Raw genomic sequence first — 23,519 nt, forward strand, 5'->3', positions numbered from 1 at the left:
GTATTGAAAAATATCCTTTCTATCTTTCCCTTTCATTTCACTTCACTTTACTAACACAAATTTATTACCGTAGGAGAAAATTTGTTATGCCCAACTACATTACTACAATGATCTAAATCTTGTTACCATAGTTCATGGTTGATCTTACCTTTCCTAATCTATAAATAATTACATGTATGAGCACAAATAAGTTAGGCTATATGTTTGGCTGCAAGACAAATTTAAAGAGAAGGAAAATGAAATTTTTATACTCAAAGAGATAATGTTTTTCAGATGGTCACACTATAAAAAAGGGAGGGGAAGGTAACGGCCAAGAAACTCAAACTCGAGACCTCATAGTGGTTTTTTTTTTTTTTTCCTTTGTGAGAAAAAAATATTGTATTAAAAACCAAAATAGCTACAAATTTTCAACATCATACATAATCATGTTTGGTTTTCTCAACCAATCATCAAGTGAAGAGTATAAAGACTTATTAGAATGTATATACATGCGACCTCAGGCATCAAAAATCACGTAAAGGAGGTCAGAGATGGGGTTAATGTTTAATCTACTTCAATTCCTTGCTTCCAACTGCGGAGGGGGAGAGTCCTTTACAGGTCAAAAGTACAAGTATCTGTTGGGAGTCCCAAGGAAACCGACATTTGATACAGCTTCAGAGCTTTAGGAGTTAGGAGAGGAGTGGTCTTCAAGTCCTGGAGTGTCTACAATCTGCAGGGCTTGAGATCTTGACTGACTCCTGTAATTCGTCCAAATTGCCTCGGGACCCATATGTTGATTGTTGTAATTACGTGGACCTAGCATAAGAATGCTGACGCCAACATGTATACGTATTGTAGGGTCCCACTATATTTGCTTTGCTAGCACGGTCGGGGGCTTTATATATATATATATGGCGTTGGTCAAACGTGACATTCATTCCCACAATGATTTTATGTCAGTTTTCTATGGATTATGTTTCCTGCATGGGAGCCTCCGCTAGCGCCTCATCATTCTTTTGTCTCTCCTACCCTAAAATGGACTATTTGTAAATTTTGTCAATACGGAGGGTGGTTTTAGGTATCAGTATCAGATTATCTATCATATCATATTGGTTAAGATTGATCTCGATACCTGATCAATCTAAGATTAAGTATCGTATCAATATGAGGGGTAAAATTATAAGTAAAAAAAAACTATTTTTTTAATGAAAAATAGGAGTAATATTGATCAATCCAATTCGATACAATCGATTTTGGATTGTTATCGTATCAATTTCAAATTAGACCGATATAGAGACCAATATCAATAACTAAATCCTTAATAGAGAGTGCTCACTGGTTCTCGCCTGTCCAAGTACCTTTAGCTATTAAGCAAGAAAACATGAACCAAGTTTTTATTAGAAGAAAATATCGTTGTCAGGTTGTGCCCTCAGCCTAGACATTTAGTCCCGTGAAAATTAGACTACCTTGGGCCCTTAGCCCCTGTGTAGATGTTCATGCACGCTCTCACATTGGCCTAGGTGTTGATGGACGGGTCACACGACTTGGTAGCAAACCTCTACTCTAGTAACTAAGTTTTAGGAAAAGCTTTTTTGAGCGAATGATTAAAGTACACAAGGATCTGTTCTCTCCCTTTCTCTCTCCTCTTTACATAAAATGACAACTTTGTCCCCTATTTTTATGATATCGTTTCCACCACTCCTCAATCCTTCTTGGTTTCTTAGATTCAGCTGACTGTGATTTTACTATTCAAATATATACAAAAATGAATTTGAATATAATATATTATGTACATATACCTTTTGTATGTATGCTAAAAAATATATGATACCATAGTATAAATATTTAGATTAATTCATATCTAGGTTTAGGAGAAGCATTTTGCTTTCCTTTACCCATGTGAACCTTCATCCACCGCTGTGATCTCATTATTATTTTCTTTCATTGATGAATCCTTATAATATCATTGGCACAACTCCAAGAGACCCGTCCAAATTTAAAAAATAACGGAATAATATGATACCTCGACAAACAAATGAAAAAGCACACCACCTCAGGCCAAAGCATAGGTTCATAGCAACAAAATAAATGAAGGGGTCCTTTCATATAAGGATGTAAGAAATAGACATAAAAGTGACAACTTACCCTACCCTGGTTGTTGAGAGAATATTTTCCCATAAATTATATAATGGACAAGGTTTATCTTTCTGAAAGCAAAAGGGGCATCATCACTTTCTGCTCTCTATTTCTCTCCTCTAGGCATGGAATGACCTCATCGCCTAAAGAAAAAGACATAAAATTCAAGGTGTTGATGCACCTTCTCTTTTTTTTTTTATTATTTTTTTAAGTGTTGATTCACCCTCCACTTCTTAGAATTATTGTTTATTTTATATATATGCTTAGAGAAAAAAGAATCCACATAATAATAATATTTTTCTCTCACATATGATTGGTTTTTTATTATTTTCTTTCTTTTCTTACTCATGTAGACCCTTTGTAGATATATTATTCTCCACATTGTTATTTTTGTGGTTTGCGAATTCCTCCGCGTCAAGAGCCTCCCTCAAATCCTCAATATAAAATTAAAGGAAAAAAAAAAGTTTTCTTCAAAAGATTCTTAAGTAGAATTGTTATTTCTAAAATTTAAAAAGAAAAACAAAATTTTAACCTTTTTAAATATAATATTTGATTATTATTAACTTTTTTTTTTAAATTAAACCAAACTGAACCCGCTTTCGATCCGTTCTCTTCACCAATTTAAGGGACGAGGGAACCCCCTTATCAACGTAGATCAGACAGAATTAAGACAAGTGGGCCCAAGCTTTGCTTGGCCATGGGAAATTCCCAAAGAAGATCAATAATCATGGGTCCCACCGACCAGATTTACCTTATTAAAGTGGTACTACGAACTTTTACCAAAAAAATAAAAAAGTAATAATAGGAACAAAGTAAAGCTAGTTGCAGTAATTCCAGATGGGTTATGCTTATCTTTCCTTATCCACTCTGTAGGATATGGTTTTCATTTTCAGCTTTTTGGTAGACCCCACCAACCTTATCTTTCCTTTTCCACTCTGTGGAAATAACCAATCACTTTTCTCTTAAAGTTGGCAGTTTTCACTGTTTGCCACCTGTCAAACTGTACCTCAGCAACGTGAAACATGGTGACCCGTGAGCCCATACCTGGACCCGAACCTGATGTTTCTCAATAACAAACTTCAACTTTCAACTTAACACTTCAGCCCGTGGGCTTGTTCATGGTTGGATCATAATATAATGCCAACCCAAGACAGACTGGGTTGGGCTATCCTTTGATGCCTTGGTTGAAGTCAAAACTTCTTTGGATTTATGATACCTAATTTCAAATACCTTAAAGATTGTAAGCAATAGTTCAGGCAATAGGTATAAGATATTGATAGTAAAAATTATATAATTTTAAATTGAAAGTTGACTTATTTTTTCAAATTGATCCTCTAAAATAGGGGAAGAAATCCTCTAACTTATGTAGAATTGAGTCGAATTACTCTCTTTAAAGTATTTGAACTTCCCATATACGTATGCGGTTCTATTGACCGTACATCATCACCTGCAAAATAAAACAACTCTCTATCACTTAAGGTGCGCTCCAATAAGCGATTCTAACAGGTATGTCCAAAGGTAATGCTTAAGAATCCAATAGAACCGAAGAGAGAAGTACAAAATAGGGAATAGAACACTTGCAATAAGCAATAAACAATAAACTTCCCATAGTATGTATGTACGCATTTCATATAGAACAACATATACAGTAGGATGTGCATAATCTATAAACAGAACCATAGTTCAGTATTTATAGAGTGTAGGCCTTTGAATTCGAATTGTGGGTTCTTTGACTAACCCACACCTGTACTTGACCCTGAACCAGCTTGGCTTAACGTGCGTGCACGATTCAAAAGCACCCCATGAAATCCACACACAGACACACATGACAAAGGAAAGCTCCTCTCTAAAGGGTTTGCTTCCATAAGAAACAATCCTACATATGTCCAAGTTTTCTTTCCTCCCAAACCAATGCGGAACTAACATTGTGAGATGTCTTCATTACACCTCCACAAGTCTTAAAGACAAAGAAAAGACACTTTTGATGAGGAAAACTAAATTCAAAATGATCATTTTAAAAAGACTAATTTGACCATAGTTTGAAACTTAAATTCTAACAATAAATAGTAGAAACCAACAAATTTGTGTAATTCATTTGATGCTTGGAACTGTAGCTCAAAATTGTAGAATACAGAGCAGAGTTTGAGGAACCAAATCAAATTGGATCAGTATCGACCTTGATCGATTTGCCAATACTATATTAGTGGATTGATTGATACGAACAAAGGATAAAACTTTAAAAAAAAAAAAAAAGAGAGAGAGAGAGAGAGTAAAGTAAAAAGTTTGTATTTGAATCTAGGGGTATTTCTATTTGCCAAACCAGATCAGGATTAGATCAGTATTGGCCTTGACAAATCCTGAATCTAATTCCGTTTTCTCAAACCTTCATAGAGAGATCCTGAGAAAAACATTCTGAAGGCCATTCTAACATATCCATCTTGGAAACAATCAATCCTAATCCCACTCGACCTGAGTTACAAACCTAGTCTGCACTATGCTCTTTTTCTCTAGCGGCCCGGTCTTCGTTTATCTGATTTCTTTTTCTTTCTCTGTTTGGTTACAAGGAAATGTAAATATTTCTTAGAGATGTGAAAAGTATTTTATGGGATATTCATTTTATGTGTTTGGTTGCAAGGGATGTGCATTTATTTAAAAAAAAAAAAAGAAGAGTAAACAGTTCCCTTCCTTCACTTCCCTTTTGCCACTTCCCTTGCAACCAAATAGAGCTCTATGTCTGAGCTAATAAATCAGGCTCTCCGAACCTAATTGACCCTTTCTAACAATTTCGATTAATCGTTTGAACTAGCCCAACAACTTGTAGGCCCAAAAGGTGAGCCCAAGGACGGCCGTTAAAAATGTCGATTGGGCTTCGCCTAGTTAGCAACAATTAATGCAGGCCCTTGGCTGAAGTCGACCTCAACTCCAAACCAAATTGGGCTGGGCTTGGTTCAAATCTTTCAAATTCACTAATTTCTCAATTCAGGCCCGTCCTCTTCCCTCACAAAAATAATACTTGGAGAGACAGTGAGCGAGCGGCAGTAAGGATCCAACAGATAGGATGCATGGCTGGACCTTCCCAGCCATTGAATCCTCATTGTCATTCATTGCTCAACGCAAAGGATTTGAGTCCATCCCCACAAACCCCCCAAAAAAGAAAAAAAACTACTCAACAGTGAAGGACATAAGGGTTTGTCTTACGTAGGGCTTGAGCATTAGCTGCTCTCATTAAGAATCTGTTTGGTTAGGGAAAAATAAACAATGATCAAAATCTTGTTATCATGCTTTATAGTTGATCTTACCCTTCCTGATCTATAAAGAAATACATGTATGAGCACTAATAAGATAGGCTATATGTTTAGCTGCAAGTAGGGTGCCAACGGTTTGGTTCGGCTTGGTATCGGTCCGGGTTAAGTCTGTTTCGGTGTGAAAATTTTGAAACTAAAACCGAACCAACAAGGAAATTCCAATTTTGATTTGGTTTCGGTTTGGTTTCATTTCTTATTTCTGTTTGTAATTGGTTTGGTTTCGATTTGGTCCGGTTTGGATTCGACTTTCCATACAAATGTATACAAAACTATGCAAAATTTGGTTTTTCTAAAGAATTTTGGACTGTTTTTGGTTTCTTACCAGTTTGGTTTTGGTTTTGGTTTGGGTTTTGAGTCGATTTTGGTTTGGTTTTGGGTTCATTCAGTTTTTGGTTCGGTTTGGTTTTGGGGTTGCAACACTCCAAACCGAAACTGAACAAATAAGGCTTCAGTTCGTTTTGATCTGGGCTATTTTCAGTTCGGTCCAGCCAATTTTACCAGTTCAGTTTAGGGTTTGACACCCCTAGCTGCAAGACAAATTTAAAGCATAGGAAAATGAAATTTTTATACTTAAAAGACTATAGAAGGGTGAGGGGGAAGGTATCAGCCAAGATACTGGAACTCGAGACTTCATTTTGTTGCTTTTTTTAATTTCTGATGAAAAAGAAAAGATTGTATTTAAAAATCCAAAGCTAGCTACAAAGTTATCAACATCCTTACATGGTAATCTTTGGTTTTTTCAGATCAAGTGAAGAGTACTAAAGGCTTATTATAGAATGTATACACAAAGGACCTCAGGCATCAAAAATCATGTAAAGTACGAAACAGAAGGGGTTAAATATAAGTAAAACTTTATCTGACATGGGATTGGATGGTGACTTCACAGTCAAAGCTAGTGAGATTAGTATTTTCGTTATGGTTTCAAAGCCAGAGTTCTCTTACCAAAAATAACATAGCCTGGAGTTCAAGCATACATATACAGATAAGCCCTACTCTGCCACAAGGCATTGGTATAATATTTGCTTCTCCATGGGACGCTTACATTCTTCACAAACCTGAGTCCCTTGGGTTAAGCCTTCGATATAAGGAATGACACTAGAGCGGTTACAAGGGTCCTTGACCACAGGGGGTGGTGGTGATGGTGGTTCAAGAGCATTTCTTATTGCACCCAAGAAACCCATCTTCCCTATATCATTCCCCCAGAATTGGAAAAGCTTGAAGCATTCGATGAGTTGCTTTCCTCCTAACTTCATAAAATCTGTGGATGACCCTTCTCCTATTACACCCCAACCATCAACACTAGCATTTGGACTCAACAAAGAATCCACTTCTTTCAGGACACCATCAGCATCGCTAGTCCTTCCTAGCCTCAGTTTTGATCTTTTCATACTCTCCAAACGAAGCCAAAAGAAGTGCATCTTTAGGTAGGAAAGAGACCCACCTAGATTTCCTTTGGTAATTGTATCTATGATATCCCTTATATGTTCATCAAAGTCCTTCTTACCAACATACACCAGCTCCAGCTGCACACCTGCACTTCTTACCTCCTTCATTAGATGAGTGAATTCTCTGATCCACTCTAGATCATCACTTCCGTATAAGCATAGGGTTCTTCCCTGTTTTACCTGAGATCATATATCACTGTGATGTTAGGTGTAGCACATGAATATTGTGAAAACCCGTTCTGATACCATGTAAACTTAGCATTATAAAAGTTTGAAATGATAGGTGGAGAGACATGTAGGCTAATTAGCAGCCAATGTCTGATTGAACTCCCAGCATTAGCCCTCTTTTAGGGTGAGTAGGAGAGACATGGACTCAAATCCTCTGCGACTGACAGTGAATGGCAGTGAGCATCCTACAGCTGGGAGGAACTGACACTATTTTATTTCATTTTAGAAAAATAAAACATTCATTATACCTCATTCGTTTCTTAAGAATTTTGGTACTTTTTGCTGATTGTGATTGTAGGCAGAAATGGAAAGGCATCTAGATCCTAGTTGAAAACATTCATAGGATGTTCTCATTTCTTATTCTTCAACAAACAAACGAAATAAGTGATAAATGATAAGAGAGATGAGAGGTTTTAAGAGAGAGAAGCATACCCAGTAGGACATCAAGGAGTTAATTTCGTCCACTAGAAGCTCCAGTGACCATCTTGCTTCTTCCCAAAGTTGTAGTTCCCTGGCAACTGAGAAAGGAAAAGCCTTGGGGCCACCCCATATCCATATCATATCCATTGCATTTGATGAGCTTACCCTCCCAAACCTATCCAACACAACCATCAATGGTTCCTCCATGAAATGCCACTCTCTTCTGATATAGTTCACTATTGCTGCACTAAGTCTCCATGGCTGACATATAGAATACCATGGTAAGGCATTAGAGAATTGATGGTATTCTTTCTCTTCCACATCACTCCATCTGCAGGAACATGGGATTGGGACCCATATGATCTCATACTGTCTCTTAAACTCATTTTGCTGAGGATGATCATATGTTTGTTGCACCAGTAATAACAAATCTTCTACAGAACCTATCTTAGGCTTTGTTATGAAGAGAATTACTTCTTTATTTTTTAGCTCAGACACTTTTACCTGAACATAATCACATCGAATTAGAAAATGAAGTTAGAATTAAAACATCAATGAGCTTCCTTTACCCACACCCCTAATATAAGCAGACCTTTGCTTGTGTATAGCCATGCTTTAGTTGGAAGCCATCTTCTAGTGCAAATAGCTTCTTAAGTATCTCCTGGTTGTCATCATGGGTTTCCTTAAAGAGATCTGAAAGCTTCCTATCCAGCTTTGTCTCTGTGAGCCAAACAATTAAAGAAGGGGATCAGTATAAACAAAGAGAGAGGGATTGCATCCTAACCATACACACATAATCAACCAGAGCATATGAGGATTCATCTAGAGATCAATTCTAATGTAACAATTAAATAACTCTCCCCTTCCTCCTTTGTCTCTTATTAATACTTAGAAATATTGTAAATGTCAGGCAGGTGGGTCCTTTGGGCCATGGTACTCAGATTTGAGATCCATAAAGCACCTAGTCACAAGCAACAACCCTACCTATTGAGCTATATCACATGCAATCTCTTGAGAGGGATTTGAGTTGTGTTTTGAATAGGACACTTGTATATGTTTACTATTAGATCTCTTGTATAGAAATTCCTAATTCAGTTTTATTCATTAGCTCCTCCATGGTTTCAGAGAGAGCAAATACAATTCTGAATTGAGAGTTTCATGATCTATCACTACTGATGATAGAGCTTCTAAATCATCCCAAGTACTAACCTATCTGATTGTGGCACAAATCCACCTGCCTTCTAAGGTTATCATGGATGCAGCTTACCCAATAGACCAAACTTGAAATTTCCCATGTTGCAATGGTGGTTGATGTTGAGTGCCTGAAGAGTGTTGCACAAAAAAAAATGCTATTGTTAATTAAGCGAAATAAAATCATCAAATGGGAACTGTTCCATTGCTGACATGAATGAGATCACAAATTTTGACATGAATAATACTCAATAACCAAATGATAAATGTTCTCTGTCTTCCTGAATGAGGAGTTGAGTATTTGAATTTAAGCAATGACAGAAAATCAAATAGACCATGTTCTCAGTTTAGAAAGGATGAAGGGAAAAGAACATGCTCTTGCTCATTTTTGGTAGCCACCAAGTCTGTGATTTGAGAAGAGCAGATCAATGCACTTCTAATAACCCAATAGGCTGCTCTATAGATCTGAGACCTTGTAGCAACCATTGCTTCAGCCTCCAGCTTTACATGTTGCAGTGGCAGACCTTCGAATTCGATGACACATTTAGTCACTTCCAACATAGTTTTAACAAGCAATGTCAAAGCCTTGAACTGTTGCTTGAAGGCACCCAAATCACCAGGCAGTTGCTTAAGCATTGCAACTGATACAGCCAAGGGATTGAGAGGGCAGAGCTGCATAATTAGCCAAAACTCCCCATATTTTGTAGCAAAAGCTAGAAGCACTATAACCACTTTCGCATCCCATGAATAACTTCCCAATAACTCAAACACATCCATTATTCTTGCCTGCAAGTCTCCATCTTCAAAGCATTTGCACAATATCTGTGAAATTGAGAAGAATATCTGCAAAATTGAGAAGTAGTAATGAGTTTCTAAGGGAGACAGAGATAAGAAGGGAAGTGGAACAGGGAGAGAGAGAGAGAGGTACTTCATGTGAGATCCCATAGATGGTATGTGAGAGGGGCACTTCATGTGAGATTCCATAGCTGGTATCTGAGAGGGGTACTTCATGTGAGATCTCATAGATGGTATCTGAGAGGGGTGCTTCATGTGAGATCCCATAGATGGTATCTGAGAGAGGTACTTCATGTGAACCAACTACTCTGTTCCATAAATTCTCTATCGCAATTGCTCGTAGATCTAGCCTAGAAACCTGAAACATAGCATGAGGAGGTAATTAAGGGACAGCCCATGCTTACTCTCTTTGATTAACTAGTATATTTGTTATGTACAATTTACTTATGTGCATTGTTTGAGAAAGAATAAAGCAGATCAATGTGTCTCCTCTAGGTTCTTAGATCATCAGGCAGCCTTAGTTTTCTTTGAATTACCACAATATTTAGAAAAACTAACCCACAAAATCATTAAAGAACATGCAAATGTGAGGATCATATTAGTACATTTGATGTGGTAGCATAATACATGACATTTTCCATCATTTGAAGCAGCGACTCAGAATCAACACAATGACCATCAGGATCATGCGTGAGGAGAATCTTCTTCACCAGGACATCTTCTGCTAATGATGAAGAACATTGGGGACGTGGACAACGGACCGACTGCATGGCCAGAAAGAGAATGAGTTAATTCATGAAAATAACACACGGGCATGTGTCCTTGTTTATAACTGACTTCATAGAAGAGTAAAGCTAGATGAATCTACTTTCTTTGGTTAAATTGATCAAAGTTACTTATAAATATTTGTTCCTTATGTTCCTGGGCATGTATGCATCTGTTAATATGTAACTTAAAACTCCCTGCATTATCTGTGTGGACTAGATTCTTCTAGTGTTCATAATAGTTTAAAACATTTCTTGATTACTGATCTGTGAGTCCAGAGAAAATCCAGGGAGGATGAAAGAAAGTTGCCATTCTATTACCCTTGGGTAGAAGACAGGAATAACAAGATATGAGGCCTTGTTCACCAGTCCTTTTTATTGTATACTTTTTTAAAGTATGACCCTAGCCCATCCCTCACCCAAAGAGAAATAGTACTATGGTTCTAGTCTAATTATGTTTAGGGAATCAAAAGGGCTCTTGATTAACTCAGTGAAGTGAAGTGATCCAAGCACCTTCAGCATAGAGAATTTTAGTTTCTCTTCCTTATGAAAATCTTTATCACATAAGATTGTGATTGATTCACATATCTGAGAGGAAAAGTGCCCAACAATGATCAATTGAAGATTGTTAGTACATTTGAATTCCCATAGCATGTTGATTTGCCTTGAAGTTGTCCTTTATATCACTATCCGAACTTTACTTTTACCTTTTTTTTGCTTTATGAGCAATTAAGAATAAATGCTTTGCTCTTTCTTCTACTTCAATGTTTTTTTTTTACTGCTTAATTGCAGTGTGCTTGTCCCCTACTGATTGCAGATTTGGTCTTCCAAAGAAAACTAGACTCATTTTCATCTGTCGAAAATGAAAATGAAAATGATGGAGATTTATATATGAAGGCATCCAAGGTTCTAAAGTTTTTTACGTGGTTATTTCCAACAACATCCTACCACTAAAAATTGCTACAAAACAAACTAAAAAAATGCTTGGTTCTAAGTTCGACTCCTCTTACCTTATTGGGGCTACTCACATGGGGTGTTTGGTGCTCTTCACTGTTTTTGATGAAAGTTGAATAGTTCTCATTTAACCCTGGTATGACATGACCATTTCCATGTGGTTGTGGGGTCAATATGAACCCACTAGACTAGTCAGGCCAGTGATGTAAATCCAGAGGAGGCTGTTAAACATGATTAGGGTTTGTGCCACCAACTTGGCTTTTCATTTGTACATCTTAGATTTATTGATATATGTTGTGCTGGGTTCATTTTTATGGAAACACATGCTATGGGAATTCAAAATGAAATCCTTTCAGGAGCACCAAACATAGCCCATCAGTTTCCCCTTTGAAAAAAAAGTTTCCCATTTGAAACTTCAATTGCACCAGCTAAAGTACTTTCGAATTTACAAATTCATTGCTTCGTTTGGAAGTGGGGACCAAGTATACAAATTAATTAATTAGATACCCTGGGAGGTCATATGATCTATGTCTCCCTTTTTTCCATTGATATGAACCTTTACTCGATATGGCATCTCTACTTTACTCCTTTTGGGATACATAAACTGTTACTGAATCTAGGTTCATTATTATAACAAAAAGGAGCTGCTGAGGACGTTTCCTCTGTTGATTTCATTAGTTCAACGTTTGAAGATTATGTATCTAAAGAATGAGTCAAGTTCTCTTTCATCCATGGGAAAGAAGAATCCCCTAAGCATAGGCATTTAAAAACCTTAGATGAAACTTTGGAAAACATTTATAACCATGACCAATAAGATATGAGAGAATGTTGAACCCAACGTTGTGGAGAAGGAAAACATTATTCTCTGATTCATCATTAAAAAAAATAAATAAATAAATAAATAACCATTTTTCTGTTTGTTACTTTGTTTTGCAATAATAAAAAATTAAAAGAGAGAGAGAAAAGACCACTTAATTTTTTGTTCTCATTCATCATTACCTCTTCGTTATTTATTTATTTATTTATTATTATTGTTATTATTCATTTTTTTCTTACAAACCAAACATATCCTAGATCGTTTCCCCAACAAGACAGAGCAGCGTTGAATGGAGTACTAGAAGACAGCCACTGAAACAATTGGAATACCTGATCATTTCTTGTCAAGAATCAAAGCAACAAAACAGGGGTTGATAGTTGGTGGGCTCACTGGGCTGGGATGAACTGGGTGACCTCCAACCCATTTACAAACTCCATTTATAAACTAGGTAGGTGGGCTCACTGGGCTGGTACTAGCTGTAAACTTGGATGTCCTAAGTCGATTTCCACTAGGCATACCTTGGGCCACTCATGTACGGTGTTTAGTGTTCTTCACTACTTTCGGTAAAAGTTGAATGGTTCTCACTCAACCCAAGTATGATCTGGTCCATTTGGTTGTGGGGTCAGTATAGGTCCACAGGACTAGTCAAACCTACCCGTCGTTAGCAAAAAAAAAAGAGGAAAAAGAAAGAGAAGCAAACGAGTGAATCTGTTTATGGAAAAAGAAAAAGCAAAGGAGTGACGAATGTTTTTTTGTATAAAATAAAAGTTGTTCAAGAGGGACCATAAATTCGGGGATCAAATTCCCACATTTTAGAGGGTGTACTTGTTCTTCAAAGTTTTGTGTGTCATCTAGAAATCTTAGTTTTCTACTTTATTTTTCAATCCTATTTCGTTACTTGATTTATTTTGATTTTCTTTCTTTTGTAACCTGACCTTCTTATGTATAGGTCGTTTTGGATAAAATAAAGATCATCTTGAATTTTAAGAATCCAATTAGCTCTGTTCCCTCTTCTTCTCCATTGGAGTTAGAATTAATTTCTCTAGCTTGTGGAATTGAAAATTGTTAGTACAAAAATGAGATCTAATCCCCTTACATCTTATTGTGTTAATTTCTTTACCTTGTGGAATCGAAAATCGTTAGTACAAAAATGAGATCTAATCCCCATACATCTTACTGCGTCAATTTCTTTATTTTGTTAAGACTACCTAAATCCCCATTTCTCTCTGGGGACTCCAAAGTGCTAATATGTAAGCAAAAAACATCTTAGACACCATTTGACAATGTTTCGTTTATGTATTTTCTTATTTTAAAAAACGGAGAAACAACCTAAAAAGCGTTTGATAAAGTTGTTATATTTCACCCATTTCTATAAATATAAATAAAAATTTATGATTATTTACAATTCTAGAAAAGACTTTGACGAAACAAGTCTGACTTGTTTCGTCGTTTCTAGAAACAAATTTGAGAGAAAAAAAAAAAAGGTTGTTGTGCTGGATAAATCTCTCAACTATTTAAACCTAAAAAAATGGCAATCAAACCTTCTCTCCCTTTTGGGCATCTGATGATACTATTGGGTTTTTTAGTGGCATTATGTCTACAAAAAACATTTCCAGAAACAGATTTATCAAACATCAAAAAATCTGTTTTTATTTTTCAAAACTTGAAAAGCCGTTTTTACTATTTCTAGACATAGAAACAGCAGAAACATTATCAAACGGTGCTTAAATACTTTGAAATCTGTGTGCTTCCCTTCATTCCTTTCTTCTTACTTCCTTTGCAACCAAACAGATTCTTAGTGTTAAGATGTTTCCATTCTAGAACGTACCGGGAAAACTGAGAAATGCCGATAAGCGATTATTTATGTTACGACAGGCATTGCATCAAAGAAACCAAAATGGTTACAACACGTGTGAAATCAGGTGGATGTGTCTGCCTCGTGTAAGTGCGCATGAAGTGAAAGCGTGAGAAAGTGAATGGGAGAACCTGCGAGAATAAGGATGAAGCCCTCCATGGTCGCGTCTGGTTGCCGCTATTGTGCGCCTCTGAAGCAGCTACTGAACTTTAGCCCCCTCCATCGCCGCCCTCCTCCACCCCTCGTCGGCACCCTCTCAGCTCATCTCAATCCCTCGCCGTCTTCGTCTCCTAACACTAGTTTCTGCACTGGAAACTTTCTTTTGTTACCAATGGAGGTATGTCTCTTCTCTCTTTCCTCAGTAATAGTATATCCTCTCTTTTAATACTTTCTTTCGTTTTCTTTATCGAATTTATCGTCAGAATTCTGCTTTAAACTAAGTTCTTCTGCCTTCCATCCCTTCTGGCTTTATTTGATAGATTTTGTTATGAAAAGAATGATACAGGTACGTACAGTGATTGGCTCTTGATTAAGCAGTCTGTGTTATTAAAAGAAAATGAAGGTTCTGTTCGACCTGCCCTTTTATTTTTCTTCAAATTTAATTTGTGTTCTACTAGAAAGATGATTTAATCAGATGAATGGAGAATGCAGAACTTATCTCAACCACGTATAGGAGAGCTTGAAACATGAATAGAACCACGAACACTTGGTGGGGCTAAGTCATGCCACCAATCACTCTTCTTAAGATGGTAGTACCACCCCCAATGGTGTAATATGGGTAATAGTGAATCGACCTCCAAGATAAAAAACTCCTTAGGCCTTCAAATAGTTGTTGCACTCACTTACTGGGCCATGTTGGGACATACTAAGGTTGTCTTCACCCAACCAAAAGAATGGAACAAAAGGAACTCTCAAAACAATAAGCAAAAGGCAAAATCATAGAAAGAGAAATGAGAAAGAAAGGGGTAATAAAACACTTAGAATGTCTGAAGTGTCAAAAACTTTATTTATGTGTAGAGGAGAGATGCCCCTTAAAACACCTCTACAAAGGGGGTAAAAAAATATGTCCTCAACAAAGAGAAGACAAGAAAATTAGTTGTTACCGGTATCCAAAGCATTCTAGACGGTGCGTAACGAAAGATTTATGACATCAGTAACACATAGGATGATTCTCATCCGATGTTGAAAAAGTCATTTTCAACATTAGAACGTACCTATCAGACATCGGTAAAAGAGAAAAAAGATACAAGTCCAATCTAGTGTAAAAAAAACTTCACACACACTGAGACCTTGCCATGCCACGTCACGCCCTGTCCTGGCACACAATGTATGAAAACAACCTCAACCCCCCCCCCCCAAGACAAGAGCATAGTGAGTATTTCCTCCAAAGAACCCTACCTTTATAGTTCCCATTATATACTTTACTCTCTTCCATAAGCAATGTGGGACTAAAAAATTCCCACTACTTTGCTTTACAAAGAGTAACATGGAGGAGGTTAATGGTTCAAGCCTTGTGACAGAGAAAAACAAGGGAAACTAAAAGAAGTATTTTGAAATTTCGTTTTCCTTTGTAAATTAGTTTAAGTTATTCCCCCACAAGTGAGAAAATACAGGCTAAACAAAATGAAGTGATTGAGTACATAAGAATACTAGGATGCATAATTGTAGATGTCTTTTGAACTTGAATGAATATACCCTAGGTCTAACAAGCCATGCTACAGAGCATAGGTGAACTTATACTTCTTGAACCTTTCCTCAGATCCTAGCATTCGACCTTACTAGTGTCCCCTTCGAATATGTGGTCATTTTGAACCTGCCTTGTCCCCATCTCAAAATCATGAGCGCTTAGAGAATTTGCCTTTAAAATTGTCATCGGAAGCATCCACAATTCCTATGCCACTTAGGTCAGGCCATAACGTGCACCACAGCTAACACATCCCACATTTATAAGCTACAACTGATTAAGAGTTCATAGGTTATCCTCCTTTCATTGCGGTTAGTCTTTTTGTCTAATCAAAATGAGCCAAAAATAGTAGTATCACACAAGCATGGTTTTAAGTATCTCCGATACCGATACGATACCCTCCGATATGTATCTTAATTTTAGTCGGCCGATACGATACACACCGATACGATACATTGAATTTTTTAAATCATTTCGTATCGATATATATCCTACAATACATACCGATATGCATCAATACACCACTAATACACATCGATACGATATGACATGCCTCGATACGATTCTATGAAAAATATAAAATTGAGGTAAAATGTACGTTTCGGTATGTATTGGTACGTATCGGTGAGTATCGGTATGTATCGATCGGTACGTATCGGTATATATCAGCACGTATCGGTGAGTATCGATATATATATCGGTACGTATCAGTGAGTATCGATATATATCGGTACGTATCGGTGAGTATCGATATATATATATATCGGTACGTATCGATGAGTATCGATACGTATCGGTGAGTATCGATACGTATCGGTGCTACGGTCATATAATGGCCAATATGGATAATTTTTCAGAAAAAAAAAAACAATTTTTTGAAGGGTTTTTGTTCCAAAGTTGTTGTCAGCCATATTTTTCCCTAACTAAAGTGGAAATCAAGGTTGGGGACAAGAATTTTACATTTATGGGACAACTATAGACCTTGAATTCTTAGTACGATACCCTCAATTTAGTGTTTATGCATAATACATGTTATCAATAGCTTTTTTTAACAAATTCTTTATGCAAAAGTGTTTAAAAAATGTTTTATATCCATTTATGTGTGTATCTTTAGCGTATCTTAGTGTATCTCCGATACGATACGATACCCTCCGATACGTATCTTAATTTTGGCCGACCGATACGACGACCGATACCGATACTTTAATCCTTGCACACAAGTCATCTGGTGACTTTGTTTTTACCCTTTGAACTTAGTACCTGGGATCCCCTCTCATATAGGATGCGTCCATCACATGACTTGTGTCATATGCCTTAAACTCATTCCTCTAGATGTCTGCTGATTAAACACCACGACTCAGCCCTACTCGGGTTATTGTGTGTGTGTAAAATCTGACCCCAAATCCCCTAGAGACCAGAGAGCATAGCGACTCTTTCCTCCAAGGAAACCTTCCATTGTAGTTCCTATACAATATATACGTCTCTACCGTCTTCCATAAGAATGTGGGACTAAACAATTCCCACTACTATACTTTACAAAAAGCAACATCAGGATGGTCAATGGTTCAAACACTGTGGGAGACAAAAACAAGGAACACTAAAATAGGTATTTTGAAACTTCTTTTTTCCTTTGTAAATTCATTTGATACAACAGAACGTGAATGACAATGGAATGACATGGTTTCCCATCAGTCATTTGTCGAGAATAGCAAATAAACTTCCTGTTGAGCAGCGAATGCTTAATGTTTCATCAACTTTACCGTGTAATTCACATTATAGCCCTATGGGGGAAAGGTCAGTTATTGGAGATCAAGCCAAATGTTATTCTACAGTGATCTTTCATTTCTTTTGTGGGTTTTATTGATAACCTTTTGAAACTCAGACTAATCGGTACTTATAAATAGCTGGCATGAGCTTATCTTTCTTCCTTTTATTAGCTAGTTCTTCTGGACAAACACTTTGCAACCTAATTAATCCTTTGCTTGGTAAATCTAGAAAAGAAGAACAAGGATCTTGAGGTGTATCTATATTTTAAGATTTCTTCTGTCAGCCCTTCTTTGTTCTGCTTCAACCATAAATATTTTTTACCAGGATCTAAGGGAGTACAAGTTGCCATTCTACTTTCAAGAATGAAAATGAAAAGTGGCCAGAGTGCCTCGTTTGCCCTTCCCCACCCACCTCCTTTTTCCCCATTTATTTTTAAATCGGTGAACATCATTCCAGGTGAATACCTCCCTGTGCAGCAGCCCCATGCTAATATAATCACAAGAGATTAGTTCGATATCACAATAGTCAAGATAGGCTTACCTTGTTCCGCTAATAAATGAGCTGCCTAGGTATGTCACTGTGCAATCTAGTGACTTTTTAGTGGTTGGGATCTGTAGGTTTAGATAGTAAGGAAGAAAACTATGTGATTCTTAGGTTTAGATAGTGACCAAGTTCTTCTGACAAGCATAGCCCCTCTTTTTCATTTTCATTAACCAGATTTATATGCAGACTGGACCTGCTGGCATGGGACGACGGTTTGTAGTGTGTTGAGTTTGGGTTGGAAGAATAATCAAAGCAGGTATATCATGGTTCATTTGGGATTGCATCTCTTTAAAATAAAATGAAGTTTTGGGTTTAAAAATAGATGGACCAAGGAAACCAGCAAACATAGAGTTCATGGAGGGTTTCACAAGGGTTTTAGACGCTGCGATGGAACCTTCAATGATGGCTGAAAAGAGATTTCATTTTGACATTTTCTATTGGTATGGCAGTATGGCTGAACTGGATTTCTTGGCAGGGCCAAATGAGGGGTTCCGTTGATGCTTTTGGGAATTGGATTGAACTTGTACGAGGTTTTTACAGAATCCCTTTTTTTGGGGGAATAAATTTTAACACAAATAGCTTGGCTCACTGTTGTGAAGAAAAGTAGATTTAAACAAGCAACACAGTTGAAAAGATTATTTTTTTACCATGATTTTCATGAATGATCACCTACAGGAAAAAAAAAAAGAAAAGAAAAAAAAAGAATGATTACAAAATGATATTGGGCGAAATAGGCACCAAGAAATAGTTGTTTTAAAGGAGGCACGGAATAAAGGAATGTAGGTAACTAGAATGGAGAGAAGGATGAAAGAAATCAAGAAAAAAGAACATGGAATATTGAAATGAGTGGTGACAGGGAAATGAGAGAAAATTCATGCTGGCATCTTTGAAGGTTGGACCTTGGCATGTTTTGCAAAGCCTTCCACTATTTATCAATCATGAAGAGCAAGAAAGCTGACCCTATTAAGTTGGAATAAGGCTGAGTTTGTTTGTTGTTGTTGAAGAGCAAGAAAAAAAGAGCCCTCTATAGGATTTGTTTCAAGATCAGCTAGTAAACTAGAAACTTAAATTACACTTGTTGTTGCATGTCCCCCTGTATTTTAATGCAAAATTGCATTGTATAAATTAGGGGAAGACTATTTGCTCCTAGACTAAGTTCTATCTATCACTTAGACTGGGTTTTAAATGGGAATTCTAGAGGATGAGATGAGATACCATATCCATGTCCTAATTAAAGGAAGCTAATGAAGTTCATTGATGTGTATGTTCGTCACATAAAGCTGAGCAGAATTAGTGTATTTCCCCTATACCATGTGTTTGATAGTCTGATTGGGCACTACTTAAGTTTTGGTCTAAATGATGCCAATAAACAATAAGAAAGTACATATTTTTCCACTTGGATTATCATCCCCATCACAGTTTAATGCATTGAGAAAATAGTTGGTAAAGGTCTTGCATCACTTATGGTTTAAGATCAACTCATTTCTCTCTAGGACTTCCTCATTTTCACCATCTAAAACCCTCTCAATGAATCTTGATGTGGAGAGAGGTGTTTCCCCTGTTAAAGGTATATTCTTTTCTGTTTTTCTTCCTTATTTTTCTGTCGTTCTTTTTTTTTTTTTTTTTTTTTATTGCCCTAAAATAGAGTTCTTTGACTTCACATATTTCTAGATACAAATTCTGTTTCAGCTAATTTGTTCCTTCATAAAATTCTACATCATTATATATTCTTCTAAACAGTTCAAGCAACAAAAGCTGGATAGTCCATTATTGTTTTAGACATTAGTCCAACAATAAGTAATAGATTGTATTGAAGTTCCTGACAATAATTTTCCAGCAATTCTGGACTAGAGGCCGTATTGACAAGAATAAAGCTCTAATAGAGAATTTGCGGAAGTATGGGGTGATTAGGTCCAGTAAGGTGGCAGAAGTATTGGAGAGTGTTGATAGGGGATTGTTCGTGCCTGATGGAATTCCGGCTTATGTTGACAGCCCTACACAGATTGGGTATAATGCCACTATATCTGCACCTCATATGCATGCCATGTGCCTTGAACTGTTGGAGAAGAATTTGCAGCCAGGCATGCATGCATTAGATGTTGGTTCAGGTATCATGTTTCCCCCATCTGTTTCATACTACTCTATTTTCATGCTCTGGCATACTACTCATATTCATGTTACAGACAATTGGAGCTGTCACAGTTTGTTTTAATTTTGTCATCCATGAATCATTTTGTGAAGCACTTTCTCTACTTCGGATCTAACCATAATGTTTACGACTGATCATCAACAGAGATACCCCCCCCCCAAAGGTAAACAAAAGGAGAATATGTGTGATTCTCACATGAGCAGAGGATAACCTAAGATACATTTATACCCATTTCCAGGTGCCCATACTAGGCTGACGAGCCTGCTGCAGGCTTAAGATCAAGTCCAAAGTTACAAGAATGCCGGTAGATCTATATTACAAAAGTGGCATCTTGGGTAATTTTTGCGACTTTGGATCCCTAGCACATGCTTGTCTAGGCTGAAGCTTGACTGGTGGGATGAGTTTGGAAGTCTCTATACATGGTACTATCCGTGCCTGCCACTACCTGCCATGTGGTATTTGGGGAAAGTTGCCAAATAACTCTCATAGATGCATAAGTTATATGCTGTGTACTGTGTGGTAAACCAGGCCAAGACGGCGAAACTGCTCTTTTCTTATTAGCATGTGACCATGTGTCCATTATGGCAGGAAACAGCCAATATATACCCAAGATGGTGCTTATCTGAAATTAAAAGTCACCTTGCTGTCAAGTTTATTATTACTTTGGTAATCTGTGCCCTTTTGCTATCTGTCAGGTGGGAGTTTTGATATGCCAGTAATTTGTGTTGCTTATTAGGCCATTAATCTATTATCATAGTCTTACATGCATGGTCATAGGGTGTTTCATCCAGTAGATATCGTTCAAAATCTTTGTTTCCTTACTCTGGTTTTTATGTAGGGACCGGGTACTTAACTGCATGCTTTGCAATGATGGTTGGACCACAAGGTTGTGCAGTGGGTGTAGAACACATTCCTGAGCTGGTCACCACTTCCATCAATAATATCCAAAAAAGCCAAGCTGCACCATTACTGAAAGGAGGTTCCCTTTCTGTACATGTTGGCGGTATGTTCTTACCTGTCTCTTAAATCTAATCAACACAGAATACAACATACCTCTTGACCACAAATCTATCATTTTAGCTGCATTTGAATCACAACTGAGGGAAGGATCTAGGAGATCTCATATTGCAAATCTGATTTTGTCAATTTCATTATTTTGGAGGATTGGAAAATAAAAATGTCTTTTTAGTTTGGATAAGGCTGAGTACAGGTAGTTATAGAAAACAAAAATGTCTGAACTGCAGCCTGGCCCTTTTGAATGTGCTCAATTAGTAGAGTCTTCATACCTTACTGGTAAAGTCAGTGGCACACTGCATTGTATCGGCCCATCAAGTTGATCCCTCCAATGTAGGAACGAGTTATCCAATCTCTGACTTGCCTGTGTGAGGCTGCTCAAAACTCGTGTCAGTGGCCACTGATCCCAACTGCAGATTGGGCAGTCCACCTGATATCATCCCGATACTTCAAATCATGTTTACTGGATTCTGATTTCAATACTTTGGGTGGGAACCCTTTCACCATCAAATTACGACCTAATACTCACAAACTTGCCTTCCAAAAGAGAGTATTTTTGCTGTGGGTGACCATTGATTGTTAGGTATTTGTAATGTAAGGCAGTTTTTTTTATATGCCACCTTAGATGGGCCATAGTAGTTGCCAATAGTAAATTATCTGTGATCAGTTTGTTAACTTAAACATAGCACTTCCATTGCCACAGATGGCAGGCTAGGTTGGCCAGAGTTTGCACCTTATGATGCTATTCACGTGGGAGCCGCCGCTGCAGAGATTCCACAACAACTTATCGATCAACTAAAGCCCAGTGGCAGAATGGTGATTCCAGTTGGGAACCTTTTCCAGGATTTGAAAGTGGTGGACAAAAATCTTGATGGCTCAATCAGTGTCCGGACTGAAACATCAGTCCGATATGTTCCACTGACAAGTCGAGAAGATCAACTGCGTGGTTATTGAAAGTGGATTTGGGGGAGGTAACTGAACCCGCAGTCCCTGTGTGGTATTAAATGTTCTTTCCCGGTATCCAATTAAGCCGTTGTAAATTCTGTAAGTTTGTACATATATAAGATGCTGTATGTGGTTCCCAGAAACTTTTGAGCTGTGGGAGTGTTGTACTTAATTTAACCTGAGTTTTGCAGTTAGTAGTACCTCTTATAATGAGGTGATGGGTTGCAGCAATTTCACTTGGCATAGGTGGTGGCCAGAATCTTTTGAGTCATGAAATGTTATCATTAGGAATTAGGACCGAGTTTTTCTCTTTCATTTATTGTGAAGAAGGAATCTAGAGGGTCAGATCCGTGGATTAAAATCATATATGATGAAAGAGATTCTTTCTTTTAACTTGGGTGATGAAAAACTTGTCCAAAACGCGAAGTGACCGTGGTTTTGGCAAAAATCCTTCACAGATCTGAAAATGATGTTTAAACATGAGGTCTTTTGTGAATTTGGACGTCACAGATGCATAGATCAACAGGAAAATGACCCATCAAGTTACAAGCTCTTGTGTGATCCCCCCTTGTGAGAAATCGCACAAAATGATGTTAATTGTGAATTTGGAGGTAATAGATGCATAGATCAACAGGAAAATGATCCATCAAGTTACAAGCTCTTGTGTGATCCCCCCTTGTGGGAAATCGCACAAAATGATGTTAAGGAAATATCTTAATTATAAATAGTTTTTATGTTTTGGAGATCACATTTTATTTGTTGTGTAAATACTATTCTGCATGCTTTAATGAATATACAGGTTTCAAGCAACATGTCCTTGAGCCAAAACATCAAACCAGAACATATCAAGCTGCTCAGGAGAGTGTGTTATGGAGTGGTGGAGCTTCAACTAGAATAATCAAATCAAGCCACCCTTGAGAATTCAAAAGGTTTTAAAAGATGATAGGCAAATATGTGGGGAAGCTTTGCTGAGATAAATCTTGAAAAACCTAATTGCCTATGTGCTTCAACTTGTAAATCATGAGCAATTGAGAAAATAGGTTGTAAGCTACAACTTACAAATCACTTCAGCGATTGAACATGAACCATTGAGCAAAGTGGAACATCGAATGAGTTAAACCTTGCATATTAGCCTGTGAAAGTGGTAACTTATAATTTTGCTTTTGAGCCATTGTGTATCATTTTTATGGTGATTGTGTGGATAAGGGTATTGAGGCTTTGATCCTTGGAGAAGGTGCATCTCTTACCTTTGTAAGGAAAGTGAGTTGATCTTTGGGAGATATGTATGATGGTGTTTTTCTTACCTTGATAATAAAATTGTGATTATGGAAATTTAATTGCGAAGACTTTGGGAGTGGACATAAGACGGTATTGAGGTTGTGTCGAATTACTGTAAATCTTGTGTATGTACTTTCTCGTTCTTTATTTCCTTCCAACTATTTTATTGTGTTTTGTTAATTAATATCTAATGAAGCTTTGAGAAAAACGATTGCAAAGATTGTGCACATGGTCTTTAATTTTGTATAAT

General features: G+C 37.2%; 2 protein-coding genes across 4 annotated transcripts; one reads left to right on the top strand and one right to left on the bottom strand.

Annotated features, from left to right (window-relative positions):
• Positions 1-6,287: 6,287 nt before the first annotated feature.
• On the bottom strand, positions 6,288-10,537 carry LOC122061552 (protein SIEVE ELEMENT OCCLUSION C). 3 transcript variants are annotated; one of them, XM_042624866.1, is made up of 7 exons: positions 10,105-10,537; positions 9,750-9,857; positions 9,081-9,547; positions 8,723-8,835; positions 8,106-8,233; positions 7,526-8,017; positions 6,288-7,045 (listed from the first exon to the last, which is right to left on the bottom strand). In XM_042624866.1, the coding sequence occupies exons 1-7, from the start codon at positions 10,267-10,269 to the stop codon at positions 6,410-6,412; spliced, it is 2,109 nt and encodes a 702-aa protein (XP_042480800.1). In that variant the 5' UTR covers positions 10,270-10,537; the 3' UTR covers positions 6,288-6,409. The 3 variants fall into 3 exon arrangements, with proteins under 3 accessions (XP_042480800.1, XP_042480799.1, XP_042480798.1); XM_042624865.1 differs by having other exon boundaries at positions 9,177-9,547; positions 9,633-9,857; XM_042624864.1 differs by having other exon boundaries at positions 9,633-9,857.
• Positions 10,538-13,974: 3,437 nt separating this feature from the next.
• LOC122061557 (protein-L-isoaspartate O-methyltransferase 1-like) lies at positions 13,975-22,222 on the top strand. The gene is made up of 4 exons (XM_042624872.1): positions 13,975-14,226; positions 19,721-19,991; positions 20,871-21,035; positions 21,750-22,222. Exons 1-4 carry the CDS (start codon positions 14,011-14,013, stop codon positions 21,998-22,000), a joined length of 903 nt encoding a protein of 300 aa, XP_042480806.1. The 5' UTR covers positions 13,975-14,010; the 3' UTR covers positions 22,001-22,222.
• The last annotated feature ends 1,297 nt before the right edge of the window (positions 22,223-23,519 follow it).

Source organism: Macadamia integrifolia, chromosome 14, assembly GCF_013358625.1.
Source record: "Macadamia integrifolia cultivar HAES 741 chromosome 14, SCU_Mint_v3, whole genome shotgun sequence".
Classification (NCBI taxonomy): Eukaryota; Viridiplantae; Streptophyta; class Magnoliopsida; order Proteales; family Proteaceae; genus Macadamia; species Macadamia integrifolia.